The sequence below is a fragment of the Calonectris borealis genome, chromosome Z (assembly GCF_964195595.1).
Source record: "Calonectris borealis chromosome Z, bCalBor7.hap1.2, whole genome shotgun sequence".
NCBI lineage: Eukaryota > Metazoa > Chordata > Aves > Procellariiformes > Procellariidae > Calonectris > Calonectris borealis.
The window spans coordinates 82,652,715-82,671,758 of NC_134352.1; the positions used below are offsets into that span (position 1 = coordinate 82,652,715).

Genomic DNA, 19,044 nt, shown 5'->3' on the forward strand with positions numbered 1-19,044 from the left:
GTGGATGGCCTAAGTCACCCAGCTCCCTAACAGAAAGAGAAACCTTCTTTTCCCTCCTATTGCTGGAAACTGCAACATGGGCAATCTAGGGTCACGTATTTTTAACTCTTTAGGTACTTAAGGACGTGCTGCAACAAGGCACGGTGGTTTTCAAACACATCAAGATAAGCTCACTCCCAACCCAACAGTTTGTGGAAAACCCAGGAAGAGTTTGCTTTCAGGGACTGCAGAGCCTCTCTAGTTAACTTGGCTAAGGTTTCTGAAGACGTCACGTGAGAAGCAGGGATTTGTGAGAAACCTGCCTGCCCTGCCTGCCAAGAAGTGCCATAACTGCTCATTCCATTTATCACGTCCACTCCTAACCAGCATGCTCCCCTCCCCACCTGCTTTACCTGATTCCCAGCTTCAGACTACCAGTATTTTATTTACCTTGCAACATGACCAAATTTCATCTCGCTGATGCCCTGGCTCCATCCTACTGGGCTTTAAGGCAATCTCTTTCAAAAGGGACCATGACCAAAGGTCACAAACCATAAAGGGGGTTCAAGGTTGGAGAGAAGAGAAATGACTGTATGGAAATGTCCACCTCCTGGAAGGGCCATCCTTCCCTCATCCCCTATGCTCTGCTCTTCTCCAACACTGTAGCATTGTCTTTGCCCAACCCCAAGTTGCATCTCTTCTTCACCCCACTTTCCCGCCACGCTTCCTCAGCTTCCCTCACTTTGCCACCTCTTTGCCAAGCAGCTTCCCTCCTCCAGCACAACTTCATTTTCTAATCTTGCCTGGACAGGAACACTGAGCTTTCAACAAGGTCCTGCCGGTGAGTCAACAGCCACTTGTACACATGGTTGTGAGCAGGGTGTATTAAGTGATGTAAATTGATCTATTGTTTGCTTCAACCCCGTGAGTGGTGAGAACTGATAAGAACAATGCACTCCCCATAACACTTCTCCTCCGCCTTATCAGCCTCTGATCTTCATCCCAGGAATCAATGTCATAATCCATCACTGTTAATGAGTGTGAGCTCCCCTAGGCAGGGACCTTATCTCACTTGGTATCTAAAGGGCCATATGAGGTTATGGCAATAGTGCAATTAAGTAAAGGTTCCATTGGCCTGAAAGTGTTAGCACTGGCTGTTTGCGAACACTTCTGTCTTATCAGAGACTGGAGAAAGCAAAAGTAAATGCCTTAATATGCTACAACTCACATGTCTCTTCCTGGCACTTCCATCGCTGGGACCTTCTGACCCAGCAGATCCCAGTACCAACACCACAGAAAGAGAAACTGCCAGCTTTGGGCACCTACCAACGCAGACACGCACAAGTGTCGTGGTTTGAAGGCAGGATTGAGCATGCTGGAGACACGCTCAAAACAGTTTGCCATTTATTGCCACTCAATATTCCATTTACTACCAGAAATGTTTCCCGAGGTGAAGGTAAAGGGTAAAGTATTACTTTATCTGTATGGCCTATTTAGCATTGTTGCCCGCATCCATCAAAATATTGCACCCACTGAGCAAACTGAACTCTAGCAGAACAACCCTGAATAAGATAAAATAGCAACACAATCCCATCTTCAACCTGACTTCTGGGGAACTCCTGCCATAGAGAGCAAAAATGATTCCTTCTCCCGGCTCTTCCAGGGGCCGGTCGCTCCATCAAGGCAAGGAAAGTTGCTGCCTTCATCTCACCTAATTCCTGTCCCAGCTAGAAAGGAGCTGACCTTGCACTGACAGGCTCTGCCAAGAATTCAAGTAAAGGTTTCCTCTTTCAATAGTACCGACACTGCCTACTCTTCATTCAGGTCATGAGCTACCTACAAAAATTATTTGCAGTGGTCCCCTTAAAGGCAAAAGTGTCTACAATGCCCTCAAAACACACTTGCCTCTGCCTATGACTCAGCTGCAGATTTAACTGCAATGTAGACAATCCTGGGACAATCAGGTCAAGGCTGTCAAAGAATATTGCCTCCAGACAGAGTTCATTGGAAAGAGTGATCACTCAGCCTTGCCTCATTTGTTACCTCAACAGCTTGGCTTCACATCTGCAACTCACCTTTCCTCCCACGCTTGCCCACTGTGGCTGGGCAGGGCTGTGGGTGCTGTCTCCTCATTCCTTCCTACCACGCATGGTATTTCAGTACCAATCCAAGTTTTGGAATTCAGTTCAGAAGCAAATGGATGAAAACAATCTATGTTATACTAGAATTTATATACCAGGTCAGATTAGATGGTGCAGTGGTCTCCTCTGGCCATTCAACCCCACTCTTGAAAGCCACCACTTTCAAACACATGTTGGGCTATATTTAAGAGCAAGCATGATGGTGAGATATCCATGCAGGATGAAAAACCTGTGGTTGACACTTGGGTGAGCAGAGGAGCAGTCAAAGCACTTCGAGCTGTACAGTGGCAGATAATGGCAAGAGGAGAAATTCAGCTCAAGTTTGCCAGTGAGCAAGGGGAAATGGCTGAACGGTCCAGGCCTTAATCACAATTCAGATACGTGACAGCTTGAGGCACTAAAGGTAAAAAAAAAAAAAAAAAGGAAAAAAAAAGAAAAAACCACCAATGACATCATAACAGTTATATTTTGCGTTTGGATCAATGAAACACTATAGACTCTCAGACTTTAGGAAGGACAAAGGACAACAGAACGGTATGTTTCTCAGAGAGGATGCCACACTAACCTTCAGTCTAGAGAGGCTGGGTACGGGACCTCAGGCAAGGCAGAGCGTGAGTAAAAACAAGAGGCAGAGAGGTATTCTGCAGAGCCACAGCCTAGAGAGCTGCGCTTCTATTCGTCGCCGCAGATCTAAGTCTAAGTGCTTTTGAATCTGCTTCGAGTCTGCGAAGGGAGACACAGCACACAGAGGTGGTGGTGGCCAGAGCTCAGACCACGCGTCAGCCCCGTCGCTTCACTGGCCAAGAGTGTTGTGTCAAGGGAAAGTTCAGGACCTGCTTCAGACACCGTGTGGACTGATGGATGTAACCAGCCCACACTCCTTCCCAAGCTGCAGCGTCAGGGAACGCATCTCTCATCCCGGAGAAGAGCTATGAAATCCACAGCTAAAGGAGCATGAATCTCTTAAATCACCAGCTGCGCTCATTCAGCAGGGAAAGACAGAGCACGTAAATCTTCACAGGCTCACTTTCAGTAGGAAGGGTGGGCAGGGACTTCTTTTCTGGTGGCATTTCAAACGCCTTTAATCAGACACGTCATTCGGATTAGGCTAAAGGACAGGTTCAGTGTCCCCGTTTTGCCAGCTGGCTCACTCCCTCGCTCAGACTAACCCCAGCGTCACACAGAGACCAGACCTTCAGTGCTTATTTGGACGACAGGGTGACCAGGGTAGGGGACGACAGTCAGCAGCCGGTAAGCTCACTTGGGTCCAAGGAGCGTTGGGTTCAGTCCTAAAACTTTCCGTTGCTACCATTAAGCATGTAGACATATATCACTTGCGAGTCAAAGGTCTCTTAGGGTTGCCGTTCTGAATGGCCACATCAGGCATTTCAGGGCAAAGCGGTGATGAAATCAGGTGTATCTACACTGTTGGTTAAGCCTGGGACCAAGCCCAGCACTGAGATGAGACAACCCTACTGTCAACTCTGCAAGCCTATAATAAAAGATTGCCTTATCCTGAGCTCTAGTGCTGCCTGCAGAAGGCGGGCACGAGCATTATCATGGCCCCGGGCTCATTCTCTCAATGGTTTTGACCTACCTTGGTACGAGCAAAGTTAAGCACGTCCCTGTCTGTCCTCAGGTTCCCAAATCCAGTTCTTCCTGGTCGTAGCAGAGGCTTTGTACAGGCAGCAGCGGGGACAGAAACGCACAGGTGTGGGAGATCAGACCTCTTCTTCATCTCAATACGTGGATGTGACTGCAGAAGTCAACAGACAACAAGTTACCAGAGAGACGCTTCCTATTTCTTTTTCCATCCCATGATGCTCTGCCCATAATAAGATGCAAGCTATGTTTTTCATACAGTAATTGCCCATTAGGTGAAACGCACCCAAATATGCATCTAACTTTCTTTAGCTGACATTCACCAGAGGCAGCAAGGGCTCACCAGCACCCATGTTGCTGCTCCATCAATTCGCTGCCGCAGCTTTGGTGACGGAACCGCCCAAGACTTTGCAGCAATGATATGGCAGGCAGGAGAGTTTCCCAGGTCAGGAGCATTTGTAAGGGGCTAAGCAAACACCACAGACCCAACTTGTAGAGATTCAAAGTGGATCAGCTGGAGCTTGACGCAGCAGTGACCGTACCCTGCAACGGCACTCGGTGCCAGGAAGCAGGAATGGTGTCTGGCTTTGACACCCTCCATCTCTCCTACCCCTTCTACTTTCTTTGCACTGTAGGTATACCTGTTGATTTTATTTTTTCCCTCCAGCTCGGTGAGGATGAAGTTGTTGCACAGGGGAGATCAGCAGCCCACAGCAGCTGCCCGAGAAGCTCAATACGGCTCGGCTTTCTCCTGCTCTGCTGGCAGAGACCAGGCAGGGGGAAAATTCCTCTGGCCTCTGCACTTCACCTCCCAGCTACTTCGCAGACCCAATCCCTTCAGGGAAGAGTGTCACATTTGACAAAACATAAGGCTTTTGCGTTGAACACGTGCAGATTGGCACACTTGAAGGACTAGGGGAAGGACTTCCACATGCTGCTGAAGTCATTGAAGTAGAAAACCTTGGAGCTGGAATTAAGACCCAAAGGGAGGGAGGAGGAACAACCGGCTCCACTCTGGTCCTTGGATAAGCAGGTGCGTGATCAGCACAGGTACAGCCACACAGAAATGCTCATTGTGGAGGTCCTCAGCGATAAACATGGGACTAGGAGGCATGAGCTCTGCTGTGCCCATCTCCAGCCACGTGTTGCAACCTGGGTGCACATCACCACCCCCCAAGACCGGACAGATGCTCAGATTGAAGCAGTTTAACACGGCGGTCAGTGGAGAAGCGTGCAAGGTGGCATGGAGCAGCTTCTTACACGTCCAAAGGTCTTGGCTAACAAGTTGCTGTCTGCCAATGCATGTGGTGCAAGGGGTATTGCTGAATGGAGGGCACATCTGCTAAGAAATCATCCTGGCATGCTTCTGGGTTGCCCTGCAAGTTTTGTCAACCATCCATCACAAAACGCTGCGGGAATTTCTCAGGGAGGTAGGAGAGGTGAATGCTCTACAAGAGGTCAGCCTCTACAAGAAGGCAGCCAACTAGAAAAGATTAGAAGGAGCTGGGAAATGCTGCTGGTCCAGTCAAACATTCGCATTAGCGAGATGCAGCCACTGACCACTTCAATCAGTTTATTTCAACGTCATTCTCCCCTCATGCTGTGCTTTGTCCACCAGATCGCACCTGTAAATTGCAACCTATATGGTATGGTACGTTAATCCTTACAGTGCCACTCGCACATAGTTGCTGCAGCCAAAGCAACACCCAGACACCATACATCTCTCACCTTTCTCAATGCCTCGTGAGGCCATCACCTGGCTTTGGGGCAGCCAGAGGAGGCAAAGTCCAAGGAGCAAAGGCTGATGTTGGCACTTGCTGAAGGCAATTTGATTTAGTCGGTACCATCTTTCAAAAGTAACCTTCAAAACCCAGGACTGCTATTCACAGGACCAGATGCAGCCATAACGGTGACGGGGACATGAGATACTCCCCTTCAACTGCCAAAAAGCACGCCATGAACTGGCCATACCAATGGCAAGATGGGCAGATGTCTCCCTATCCTTGGCTGAAAATTTGCCACTGGCTTACACTCGATTGCTACTTACTTGTATTTACAGGTTTTTATTTACAGGTTCTTTTTATTTAAATGGGTTCATCCATTTTCTGAGCGGGAAAACCCACAAATTCCATTCTCTTTCTCCAGATTCCGTGTATTTTCATAGCACAAGAAAGCACCAGAAACTGGGATGTCTCTGGGACCAGATGTGTGATTGTTGCTTCTGTACAAGCACTGAGGGGAGATATTAGTGAAGTATCATAACAATTGCTGTCATTACCTACAGTCCTTAAAAAAGATTTACCAGGAAGAAAACCAGAATTTGATGAATATGGAAGCCAGCCTGGTTTTGGTGTTGCACCAGAAGCAGCCCTCCGTACAGAAATCTTAGATACCATTTAAGCACAGACCTGGGAAAAAAGGTCACGGATAACAGAGGCTGTGGATCATATAGCCATGGATGGTTTCGTTTACAAAATTTTTTGGCTGATTCAAATAGTTTGCAAACATTTTCAGCTATACATTTTCAACTTGCAAATAGCTATTTCATGGTCTGAAAATAAAACCAGTTTAGAGAAAATCTGAAGGATTCATACTTCTGCATTGATTTACCAAATGCTTGCCTAGGAGACGCTGGAGTAAAACATTAGATAGGGAGAGATTCATACTAACTGTTAACTGCAGCTATTCTTTACATTGATCATTTATGCTTCACTGTAACAACATGTTTTAAGCACGGATTCCACTTTAATCTTTTACTTCAATCCACTGAGACCTGCTGGGCCAAGAAGGGCGAAATGCTTAGAGGTAGTCACAACACCAAAAACTTGACATCACAGATAGATAAAATCAAACAGTATGTGGAGGAAAATGGGGAAGGTACACAGAAAAGACACATAACACAGATGGGATAAGGATACAGGTCTCTTATTGACTGTTTCCACCACCCATGCCCTCGGGTTTCTCTGCTGGCAATGGCATGTATTACTTTTTACAGCTGTTAAGGACAATTTGCAAAGCAGTTAGAGCACTGGGTCCTGATTCTCCTGCTCTGGGAGGACATGCATAGGGACTGAACAGGGCTCTAAGTCATTATTTGAAATAATACCACCCTCTGCTGAGTAGCCACGGGTCCAAGCCACCGTAAATAATAGCTAGGTACTCCCAGAGCCTCCTTCAAAAACAGAAATCCCTCCCCTCACAGACACTGGGAGAGTAACTCTACCTGTGAGCAGAACAAAGAAAGAGTTCAGAAAGCAGCAAACACACGTAATACAACCAAATCTCCAAGTCCCTCTTCTGGGAGCTTTTGCACAGCAAGTTAAGAAGGGAACACGTGCGGAGAGTTTAAGAGGTGGGGAGAAAAGAGGAGCCCTGGCATCTCTGCTGGCTAAACTTAACAACGTCACGGGGTCACTGTATGGGAGATGACGTGGAGGGCAGCGTGGTCAGCACTCCACAAGCCCAGAGCTCTGCAGATTAGCAAACTGCAGAGCGAGTTTGCTAAAGCTAAGCCCAGAAGGAAAGGGTGAGCATTTGCACAAGGATTCTGGGCAAAAGCTGGAGCTTAGCTTGTTTCAAATGCAGGCTAACAACAAGGAGAATGACTTGCAACTCCTCAGGGTCATGGGAGTCCAGACAGAGCAGGGTACCAGAGGACTCCAGAGCACTCTTCCACCGCTGAACCTTGGCACAAGTGCTCAGCTGATTTTGAAAGAAGAGGGTGGGATGACAGCCACCAGTGAGCATAAGGGGTAAAACACAGTTGGTTTGCAGGCTCCGGGTTCGGGAGGATGAACTCCCTCAAGCCAGGAGAGCAAGGGTCTCACTTGCCACCTCCTTAGGCAGATTGCAAGGACTTCGTCCAGATCGGTGAGTTGGGAGCACTTGAAAGCTGTCCCCATCTTGCACCATCACACACATGGAGTGGGTGTTTGCAGCCCTAATCTGCAGTCCCCTTCTTTTAGATGGAAAATGGTAATACTCTGATTCCCCCTGTTGGATTTTTCACATGACTGACCACAAAACTATTAATATCTGAATCCAGAGCTGGTTCAGCTAGACAACTCATTCCCTCCTAGGAAAGGAAAACCACAACTTCTTCCATCCCTGGAAAAACCTTTTGTGACTGCAAGAGCAGCAGCTCAGATGTAGTAGAGACTGTTCTGGTTTGCTGATAGACCTCAGTGGAGAACGTCAACCAGCATGAGAGAGTTTGGTTTGTTTCTTCTGTGCCTCCTTCACATCTCCAGGAAGGGTGAGTTCTGGGCTTGCTACGAATCCCTGTCTGATCAGAGCTTTTCTTCTCGCTCTAGTCAAAGTGCCAGGGGAATTGCTGGTGCAATAAACTCTCCAAGAATTGTACCATCCATTGTGTTGCTTAAAAGGATCCTGAAATTCCAGGTGCATGTGAGAATACTGGGAAAACTCAAAAGCTTGATTCTGCAATTGTCAGAGAGGTCTTTGGCTTGGGGTTTTTTTTAATTTTTTGCTTTTTTAACTTGTGCAGGGAGTTCATCTTCATCTATCTTTTCCCCTGCATTGGCAGTTAGATGCAGCATTTCCATCCCCACCCAGAACTGTTCTTTCGTGTTCCTAGGAATTATTATGCAACAACTTAATTTGCTCCAGTTCCACTGAGCACTTAAGCTCACGTTTAACTTCAAGTATGCACTTGAGTCCCATTAAACTCAATGGGATTTGCTCAGATATACTGTCAAACAGTGTTTGCTAGAGCAAGGCTAGTGTCTGTGGTGGTCTCCAGCTCTTGATCTTGTTATTGTCTTCATGACCTTTCCACTGACAACTAGCAGGTACACTGACCTGACAACTCCTGAGGAGTTCCCTCATGTAAGGTGTGTAGGCTCTTTGCCTATGACCTTCTCTGTTTCTTGTGAGAGTTTCAATCCCAGGAACAAATGGAGGCTGGATATTAGCAAGAGGAAGACATGGAAGACCTACCATGCTGAAGCTTTAAGGTTAAGGTTAAATTATACAGAAGATGCTGACAACTCCCCCCACTCATAACCTAGGCAAACTAGGTTTCCATAGAAATGGGTGGAGCTGGTGACATTAGAAGCACTTATTTTTAACATTATTTCTCATGCGGAAGGCAAGGGGACGTTTAAGTGCTAAAAATAACGTTCTTTGCTTAAGATTTAAAAAAAATACAAACCAAAAAGGTGGCAGAGAAAAGCAAATCATGTACTCAAAAGCACATTATCTGCAGCTCTCCAAAAGCAAGGGTTACAGTGACATGCCGTAAAATAAACAAAATAACATGAAATAAACTAGAAAGCAACAGCATTTTTTGTTTTCACTGCCAGGTCCTTATGTTCAAAGTCCATGAGCTTCCAGGAGCTCCTGTGGCCATGTAACCTTGTATATTAGACTACCTAGGCTGCCAAAGGTACTCGTGTAGTTATAACGAATGACAAGGCAGCCCGACTCCAGATCTCGGTAATCAAAATACCGGCTTGGCGCTGATTCCAGATAAACAACTTAATGGCAGAGAACCGGTCCTACGTTGGCCTTTGTCCATTGTGCAGCGCACAATAGATTAATACGAGCTGCGCCGCCACTGAGGTATTCGTCAAATATTATGGAGGACAGATATATGAACCAGCAACAAATCTTATCTTTGAGTTTACACGATTAACCCGACAGCTGAATGCCCACAGACCACAGTGAAGTCAGCTAGACCGGGGATGGGTGGCAATTATTTACAGGACGCCTTTACATTTTTCACAGTTATTCTCAGCTATTGAGGGGAAAGCTCCTGGTTTAATGAAGCCATCAAGTGAGTTTTATAAGACAGGAACATAGCCACAGACATTCCTGAAGCCACAATCTGCTGCTACAGCTGTTGCAGTTAGCAAGACAGTGGGTAGATACACATATCTATATGGAAAACACTGCCTATAGGTGCTGTTTGTTGATGCTGTTGGTTCCTGGGGGAGGTAAACAGATGAGAGGTTGAGTTTTCCCTATATACTTCCAAGGTGGGGAGCGTCTGTTTTCATCACTGGACAGAAACGATGAGACTGGGTCTGGTGGCACTGAGGTTCAGCTCCCCAGACTGCGCTAGGATTTACCGTGACCCAATTTGGCCAAAAGAGCAAAATCCCAACCGTTTGTGACATCCCAGCTGGAAAACTCCCGATTTCCCTCACCGTGACACCAGGACAAGGCCTGCCTGGGAAGCTACTGGCAGCTAGAGACCACGTAGTGACAACCCCCTCTGCTAACAGCGAGATGCTTGCTTTACTGTCAAGGGCATCCTCCTTCCTCCGACAGGAGCTGATACAGGGAACTTGCCCGTTCTCACCAGTCCTTGGATGATGAGTACCTCCAAGTCTTTATTCAGATCCTGTCGCGTCTTACGAATAAGATGCTACTTCGGGATGGTAGCAGCACGGAGCGTTAGAGCATCAGCTGTTACTGCCTTCCCCAGGGGTAACGCAGCCACCCACTGATTAGTGTAAAAATACCACAGCGTACATAGGAGCGTGCGTGCGTGCACTCAGACACAGGGCTGCGACACTTACTGCATTTCAGTGCCTAAAGCCACCAGAATACATGCAAAACTTTTCTTTTTAGCTTTTTTTTTTTAAAAAAAAAATAGAAGTCCGTTCCTCCAAGCACATAAATGTCTGTTAACTGCAAAAGACTGTGTTAAACAACTTACGACGCTATTGTTCACTTTACAAAAAAAGAAGCCTGCTTAGGAATTAAATCACTTTCAATATGAGCTAGTCGGTCCCCTGAGCTTTGCTGCAGACTGGTACCGTATCTAGCCACCGTAACTGGGCTATGTAATCATCCGCAAGTCATCAGCAAGAAGGACAGCACAGGGCCCACCAAGGGAACAGAGCATCCATTTTCTGAGCAACAACACGGCAAGTGCAGGAAGGATGCCCAATTTCCCTCTTAAACACTCCATATAAATCAACCTTGAACATCTCTTTTGGCTTCTAGGTGTGCAGTCCAATGGCTGGTCCGTTCATGTCCCGTCTGATGTTACTGGTGAACTTGGGAAGATGGTTATCCTGCCCTGTACTTTCACACACCCCTACAAAACATTTGACCGGACCCTCACCGCCATTTGGAGGATCAAGGAACCTTACAATGGCACAATAGTTTTCAAGTGCGTTAGTCAGAGCGCCAGCGAGCTCTGTAAGACCGCCATCAGCTACAAAAACAAGTACAAACTGCTTGGCAACCCTCGGTACAAGGACCTTTCCATCAGGATTGACAATCTGACCTGGAGCGACAGCGAGAGATACTTCTGCCGGGTGGAGTTGTCCGGAGACATCCATGACAAGTATGAAAGCAGGAATGGGATAAAGCTGCATTTGATTGGTAAGAGGGCATGGGAGCCAAAGGAGGCAAAGCCACCCCGTAGGGAAGTGAGAGCCACAAGATGTGGAAACTGATGAGATGGTAACAGAAGTTGACCTGAGATAGTCTTCCAAAGGGTTGGCTTTTCCAGCTCTGGGGGTAGTTTATAACATTTGGGCAGGGAATACTCATTGTCTTCTGCAGCCTTCCAGTATGAGGTGGTGTGCACAGCGCAGGGATGGGAATAGGAACAAAATGGGTAAGGAAATAGCCAGGCTCTGGCTGCCGGGGTAAGAACCAGCCGAGTCCTGGGCATCCCTGCTCATTGCAGAGGGCTTGGACTAGATGACCTTTAAAGGTGCCATCCAACCCAAACCATTCTGTGATTGTGCGATCCCACTTTGTCCCTGTAGCACAGGATCTGTGCAGGCAGCAGAGAGGGGTCAGCAGCCCATGGGGTGGAGTAAAAGATGTCCTTGTTATCAGGATTTAAACTGGAGAGCCCGGCTGCTGAGTATTAGCGAATGTAAGCACAAGCAGACCTGGATGGCAACAGGGGTTTGGGAAGACAAGATACCCAGCATTCACGTGCCATAGGTCCAAACTCCTCTGGAGCAGGAAAGGTTAAGTACAAACAGCCTGAAAACCAGCTCTGATCAACAAATGTCAAACTTGAGGAGCTGGCCATCTCTATTAACACCTAAAGATCCTTGGGCTCACCTGACCATTGAGCTACACCCAGATTAGAGGACATAAGGAGGAGCTTCACCTCCTCTTGAAGGTTCTTACTGTCTCCAGCTTGGGCTGAAACACTGTTCTGAATCCTGAGAAAAAAAAAAAACAAACACCTGAGCTCTTACCCATATCTGGCTGAAAGCAGGATCTCCAGCTGCCATGGTCACACTTCACTAAGCACACCCGATCCCGTCCCTCTGGAGAGCACACGGTCTCAGGCTCCTCCAGTCTTTGCCAAGGGATCACTTAGAAACCACAGGGGCAACAGCCACAAGGCAAAGCACCTTTGAGGCAACACTAGACAACCGTCACGAGGTGAGAAGTCCATCCACGGGGTGAACGTCTGCATGGAAGTGACATTTGGATTCCCAAATAAGCTTGGGACCCATTGCGATAGCTGTTGGATGGACGTTCGCAGGGTGTTGCTCCTTCATGCGGAGCCTGTAGTCTAAATAGACACAGGGAAAGGGAGAAAAGCAGAGAGGTGAACCACACAGCAGCCGAAATCCGAGTCTCCAAGGCCCACGCGGCCCATCGGCTCCCACTGAAGCCCACACGCTGCTCATCGTACAGAAACCCAACGCGGGAGCTCATCGCTGCGGCAGGACTCCTTTGCTCTGCCAGCTGAATAACACGGCTGAAAAAATCACCTTCTTCTGGAGCTGCTCAGCACGGCAGAGCAAGCAGGGGTGAGTCTCCAGCACGGACCACGCAGTCCCGGCTGTGCCGAACGCACCCCTGGGCTGCGACGTGCTTTGTTCAGACCCAGCGTTCGGTTATAAGGAGACCCCGTTCAGGAAAGCGCTAATCCCACCTCCCCGGGAGCGCTTGTAGATCGAGGGAGCAGCAGGAGACCCGGGTGGTCTCTGGAAAAGACTCGGACCTTACCCGTAATGCAAAGGTGCCGCGCGTCGGGCGATATTCCTTGTGAGGCGAGGCTGCCTTACGCCCGCTGTGCGCCGCCGGCGTCCCCACGGGACCCGAGGATGAGCTCGGTTACTTCTTGGGAACTTCTGCGTAGTCAAGGCTCTCCTTCAGCTGGAGCAGCTCCTACACACAGCACGACCAGGGCAGGATGGCAGCAAGATCTGTCCCTCAGGGGCTGCCTGGATTTTAACACCAGAAGAATAACGTAAGGTAACCATAAGGTAACGTAAGCAGATACGATACCCAGGCTGCACCCCGCTTTGGGGTGGGAGGGGTTAAATATTGCTTAAACGGTTAATTTAAACACCAAAACACGCAGACACACGAGAACTAACACAGCCAGCTTTCTTACAGATCAGTCCTCCAGCCTCAAACCCCTCCTGCGTTACATAGACAAGGGGGAGGACGTGCCGTAGGTGGTTGCAAGCTATGCATTCGCTGTCCAGTCTGACAAAAAATAAGGTAAATATTGAACTCCTGCTTTTCCTCCATGAGGACACTCATTTAGTTCCCTTCAGTTTTCACAACACCTTTAGGAACCAAATGCATGAAATGGGCCAACAGGTCCAAGAGGAAAGGACCAATGGATAAGACAAGCTTGGTCATATCAGCTACACTTCCTTAGCAGACCAGACCAAAGACGACGCGTTCAACAGTGGCTCTCAATGTTTTGCATTCCCCAAATGATGTTTACCATTCTTCTTTCAGTTACACAATCCCATACGCTACAAATACAGGATACAAAATTAGTGGCCCTGTCTCGGGATTGCTGTGCTACCGCAGATCAACCAGGAGCCTACACCAGCTGTTGGGTGGTCACTACAGGGTTGGAGGAAAACATCAAAAATAGGTTGTTGCAGAGAGTGGAAATGTTCCCTGGCAATAATTTGCCAAATCTGGCAAGTCTCAGGCACCGAGCAAAGGGCTCGCACAAATGGATCTCTCCACGTGTGCTCTGGAGGTCAGAGACCAAGGGGTCAGCCAGGAGACGCTTGCAGGAGAGCACCATGGTTGCCTTGTCCTGGACCACGTGGAGATGCCGCCAGTCCGAAAAGGTCACCAGCTGCACCTGTGCCTACATCGCAGATGATACTGGGCTGCAGCTGCAGAAAGCAACCCATCTTCATGGATGATTGCCCTGCTACGGCACGGTGCCTCTGCCTTCTGCCACCATGGAAGGTCACGGCAGCTGAATTTGACCGAAGCTCAGAAAACTGCGTAAGGCATTACAGGGATAAAACGCAAACAGATTACACATCCCCCCGCACCCAGGCTTTGCACCTCCATCCAACATAGGCAGGGTGGGGACACCTAAGGAGAGAAAGTGCCGAGAAAAACAAGGAAGGGGAGGCTTTATCTCAACGTTACCCTGATATAACATGCTGAGGGTCCACCAAGACCAAGCTCTCGTTCCAGGTGTATTGTATTAGACCTGTCTTTGAAATCTGATGCACTTTCCTTCTCCTGTTGTGATTTCTGCAGCTGCCCCCAGGATCATCAACATCACCGTCAGCTCCAACGGGGATCGCACCTTCCAGGCACGCTGCACCGCCGAGGGGGAGCCAGTGCCCGCTCTGACCTGGACCGGACCACCCTACAGCAACCTCACCTCCATCACCAGCATGAACCACCGCGTCACCAAGGAGCTCCGGTATCTGACCCACGATGGAAAATACACCTGTACCGCTGTCAACAGCCACGGGAGAGCAGAGGGGGCCGTGTACTTCTATAAATTCAAAGCATCCAACAGCTCCTTCTTCCTGATCCTGATCTTTGTGCCGCTGGGAATTAAAGTGCTCATTTTGCTGGTGATACTGGGCTTCATCGTTTTCTCGAGAGGAGGTACGTATCGCTATTTCCCTCGGTGGTCTTCCTCATCAGACCGGTAACCAGCGACGGGACACGGCAGATAAAGTCAGGCAGGAGGGGTTGGGTTTGTCTGGGGGTTTTTTTCCAATGATTTTATGATGTTCCACCCTAGGAGAAGGACACTTCTAAAGGGAAATCTAAGAACAAGTAAGAGGGACCTCCTGGCTGGCTGCTCACAGGAGGTCTCTTTTGGGAAGGGACCTTTGAAAAGACAGAGGGAGCAGGAGTTTCCCTGCACCCGAGGAGAAAGGTTAATAAACCAACAGATGGGCAATTAGCGGAGAACCCACTGCCTTCACAACCAGATTTTTAATTTTTTTTTTTTTTCCTTGAAGCAAACTAATTACGACCTCTTCCCCTGTAGCCTGCGGGCAGGATTTACCTTTGCTGCATCCCGCACAACAGTTTAATCTCCTTGGGGTGGGCATCCTTGTTTTACAGATGGCCCCTCTTGGTCCCTCGGGCCTCGTTACCGAGGTGTTTCCCCATCGTTAGTGAAATCCCATCCTCCAGGGGCCATGAGAGCAGGGAAACCCAACCCTAGGAGATGAGCATCATGGACTGAGGGATGAGACCTCCCAAGAAGCCCCGAGACCTCCCTGCTGTGCAATGGCACAAGGAGGAGGGGACCGGGAGGGACTCTGGGCTCTGCCTCTCAGAGATGAGATGTCACATCACCATGACTCATCTCTAAGAGACAGTCTGATGTCAACACCTTGCAAAAGCCACCGCTTATCTCAAACTGTAGGAGCTGTAAGACAAATCAGAAATGCCTTGCTCCTTCTATTTCAATGCCAAATTCCCACCCTCGTGAAGGGGACCACACGCCTGACAAAAGGTCTTCTCCCCATTCACTGGGGTGTCACAACCACCCGCCAGTGCAGCTTCCCAACAGCTCTAGGTCAGTCCTAGCTCTCCAGCTCACTCCGACCACATTGCTAACCCACATCTTCCTTCCCACTTCACAGGTCCCTCCTCTGCCCCGTCCAGCCTGGCCCGGTAAGGATGTCCTGCCTTCTACTCATGTTATCCAGCGGGAGGGTGGAGATGGCTAAGGAGAGAAATGCAATGTGTCCTTGGTCTTGGCAACAACCTTCTGGCCCACGAGCAGGCTCCTGGGACAAGGACAGGGTTGGGCTGATGGCCAGGCGAGCCGGTGTGAGGGACCAAGGCTTGGGCACTGCTGGGAGGAGGTTCTGGCTTGGGTACAGCTAGAATAAACCCCACTGATGTGAGGACAAGGGCCTGGGGCAGCAGATTGGAGAGACCATGGCACATGGATGCTACAGCAGCAAGGGGCTAGCAGAAGTTTAGGTGGGCTCCAGGCCCAGAGCATGGTAGGAAGTCACATTAAACTAGCAAAAGAACCACCCACCCGAGGGACAGGTGAGGGGAACAGGCTGGGATGGCATCTGTGGCTGATGAATGATGAACCACTGAGGGAAACTGTGCAACAGAAACCTGCCCCCCCCCGCACCCCAGCCCCTAATGGGGCAGAAAAAGGGCCCACGTCAAAGCCGATGAGTTCTGCCAAGTGTGGAAGAAGGTATGGAGGTGCCAAACAGCCCACCTCAGAGCCAGCTCAGGTGCGGCAGGGCCCGATTCTTTGGCTGGTATCCATACGACGCTCCCCCAGCACCCTTGGCATTTCCCATTACCCAGCACAACGCCGTTCTTGGACACTCCTGACAGCTGTGGTGGCCAAGTTAGAAAGGGATGGGGGGAAAAAAAAACCTAAAGAAGCAAACTGAAAAACCACAACCAATCCTTAGGCTAAACCTAAAGAAGCCGTATCTGAGGTCAGTATAATTACATCTGCCTGCTCCCTCCCAACCTGAGTTATCCTTATGTGATGTCTCCTTCCCCCACCTTACCCACGAAAGGTGGCCATTTCAGCAGGACACTCATGTGTACAGCATCAGGACACAGCCAAAGGGGCAAGGGGGAATTTAATCCTACAGTTAAATTTGTAAGAATTATTTGCAAAAGCATAGTTTTTGCTGATTTAACAGTTCTAAACCATACTGCACCCTTGATAATATTTGTATGGATACACACATAGACGAAAGCTTAAAACCCAAGATCCTCCACACTCTACATGAGAAGATCCTTCTCAGGAGAGGTTTGCACTATCTCCTGAGGCTCTGAGCAGGACACTGGTAGGAGTTAATGCTAATGGTGTAGGAGATCCGTCTGGATGCTTTAAGATGTAAAACATTAGATGCAACTCAAGACACTTAAAAACTGCCTGCTGCAGAGGGAGGATCCATACCAGACCCTTACTCTGACACTCCTTAACTCATTGAAGCCACTTATAAAGTCCAGAGCAGCCAGAAATGTGTCTTCACCTTATTTACTTCTTCCACTGCCAGGCCACAGCTGCAAGACTCCACTTACGAGAACTTTGACCGCAGACACGGCGGCGGCCAGACTTTGCCGACAGAAAGAACAGCATCGAGACGCAGCTGAGGACCTGGGCGGTCTCATCCGCACCCGCTTGCACGGTTCGAGTTGCTGCCTGCTCTGTACCAGGGTGCCTTTTCCCAGTGAACACAATACTGGTGTTGACTGATGCACAGAAGGTCAAACAGGCCTTCTAAGTGCATGTTTTCCATCCCTGTTGCTGCTTACAAGCAAGAGGAAAGAAGGGGAGACAGAAGAAAGAAAAAGCAAAGAGGGATGGAGCTGGAAGAGCAGAAGAGGATCTAACCAACCTGTGTGTTTTTAGCCCGTATCACATAGTGTTTAGCAAGCAGATAAGAGTCTACCATTTTCTCACATCTTTTTGCTATGGCATTTTGCAAGTGTTACTTCAAAAAGCAGTTTCCACCGCTCCACTTCTCAAACCACGTGCAGCTTCCTCGAGCCAGCAAGTGAAGTATTTTTACGTTTCGAATACCAGCTGTGAAAAAATGCTACTGGAATTTCTGCAGGGGTTTTTGTAATTATTATTATTCCTTAACTTCCAGAAGAGTTTATTTAAGAGTTTAAAGGAAATCTTAACGTGTTCAAAGAGGACTCCAAGCAAAAAGGAAGAGGTTTTCCAAAAGCTGGTAGAGCTGAAAGCAAGACATGCAAAGGGTGGTCCATACTGTAAATCTACTGCAGCTCCTAGTGCCCGTGTGCGCACACACGCAGAATCTCAAAGCTTTGTGATAAATATGCTGTGAAAACGTTGCAATAAACCAAATTGGCTTTTTTTTTTAAAAAAAAAAGAAGAAAGTTATTTCTAAACAGTTTCCATCTCTGTGTTACATGAGAAAGTTCCTTTAAAGCCTGACTACTCATCTCTTAAATTCTTCTGAGATGAAGTCACTATTACAAAGTCACTGGCCATCCACAGACAAGTCTCTAACCCCACTGTGAACACGTTCTAAGACCAGGTGAAGAGACCCAGTTTATGGTACAGGATGACGCAAGTCAACCTGGAGCCTTGATCAGGCAGGCAAAGGTCCAGGACAGGACTGCGAAGAGCAACGGGTTGGCATAGAGGAGGAGGAGAAAGAATGAAGAAAGAAGATGATGTGACGAGAACCTACTTTCAGGTTTGTATCACTGGATTCGATGCTCTGTGCAATCATTCCAGCGCAGCAGCTCCAAAACTCTTCTCCTAACGATCCCGCTTCTGGTAGCAACTGGCCGGGAGCCCAAGCTGCTACTGAATTACCATCAAGCCTGTGGTCCTGCTTGCAAGCTCACCCCCCCAGCCTGGGAATTATTATTTTAAAGTTCACCTCTTCCTAACATCTGCACCGGGAAAGTAAAGCGCAACTTTAAATGATTTGGTCAGGATAACAAGGAAAAAAAAAAGAAAGAAAGAAAAAAAAAAACCCAAGGAAATATTTGAACCTGATCTTTTAAACCCCAGTTTAAAATCCCAGCAGTGGCAAAGCCAGGTTTAATAAAAATAGGAAGAGATGCCAAGAGGAAAAGGAAGTTATAGCAGACAGCGTAGTCATGGACCAGTAAGCTCAGTTTCACAGGGGTCACAGGAAGAAAGAGACCTCAGAGAGATTAACTGGACAAACTGAATTGAATTTCTGAGCCCTTATGATTTATAGACATACATTAGAGTAATGAGAACTCATTTCTACCCGTGTATGAGATTGAGGGTTGGCTTACAGGATTTTTTTTCTCTTGAAAACTACTTCTTTAACTCAAGTAGTTTGGGTCCAAATAGAAGCATCAGACCTGGTGCCCCAAAACCACTGAGTGTGCCCGGTTGCACGTTATCAGCACCCTACGCGCTGCCAGCAAATGCACATCACAGAGCAGCTGCAGCAGCTTAGATGTGAGGAAACTCCTGGATCAGCACCGTCCAACTTTTACTTACTTGGCTTCCAGAGCACAGCCCATGTTAGTGCAGCAAACGGGAGAACAAGGACGTCCAGGTACAGGAACCCACCACACCCCTGGACACCAGGAAAGGCACAGAAATGAGTTGGCCTGAATC

At 48.3% G+C, this 19,044-nt stretch overlaps 1 protein-coding gene across 1 annotated transcript; it reads left to right on the forward strand.

Moving 5' to 3' along the window:
• The first annotated feature begins 7,925 nt into the window (after positions 1 to 7,925).
• Positions 7,926 to 17,060, forward strand: LOC142076088 (sialic acid-binding Ig-like lectin 15). Its single transcript, XM_075138474.1, has 5 exons — positions 7,926 to 7,977; positions 10,698 to 11,081; positions 14,205 to 14,564; positions 15,560 to 15,590; positions 16,964 to 17,060. The coding sequence occupies exons 1-5, from the start codon at positions 7,926 to 7,928 to the stop codon at positions 17,058 to 17,060; spliced, it is 924 nt and encodes a 307-aa protein (XP_074994575.1).
• Positions 17,061 to 19,044: the final 1,984 nt, after the last annotated feature.

Excerpts from the sequence above, each read along its gene's own strand:
- LOC142076088 (XM_075138474.1), top strand. The coding sequence starts at position 7,926 with ATGAGAGAGTTTGGTTTGTTTCTTCTGTGCCTCCTTCACATCTCCAGG. Across the intron at positions 11,082-14,204 it reads GATAAAGCTGCATTTGATTG|CTGCCCCCAGGATCATCAAC; the intron begins GTAAGAGGGCAT and ends TGATTTCTGCAG. Across the intron at positions 15,591-16,963 it reads GCCCCGTCCAGCCTGGCCCG|GCCACAGCTGCAAGACTCCA; the intron begins GTAAGGATGTCC and ends TTCCACTGCCAG.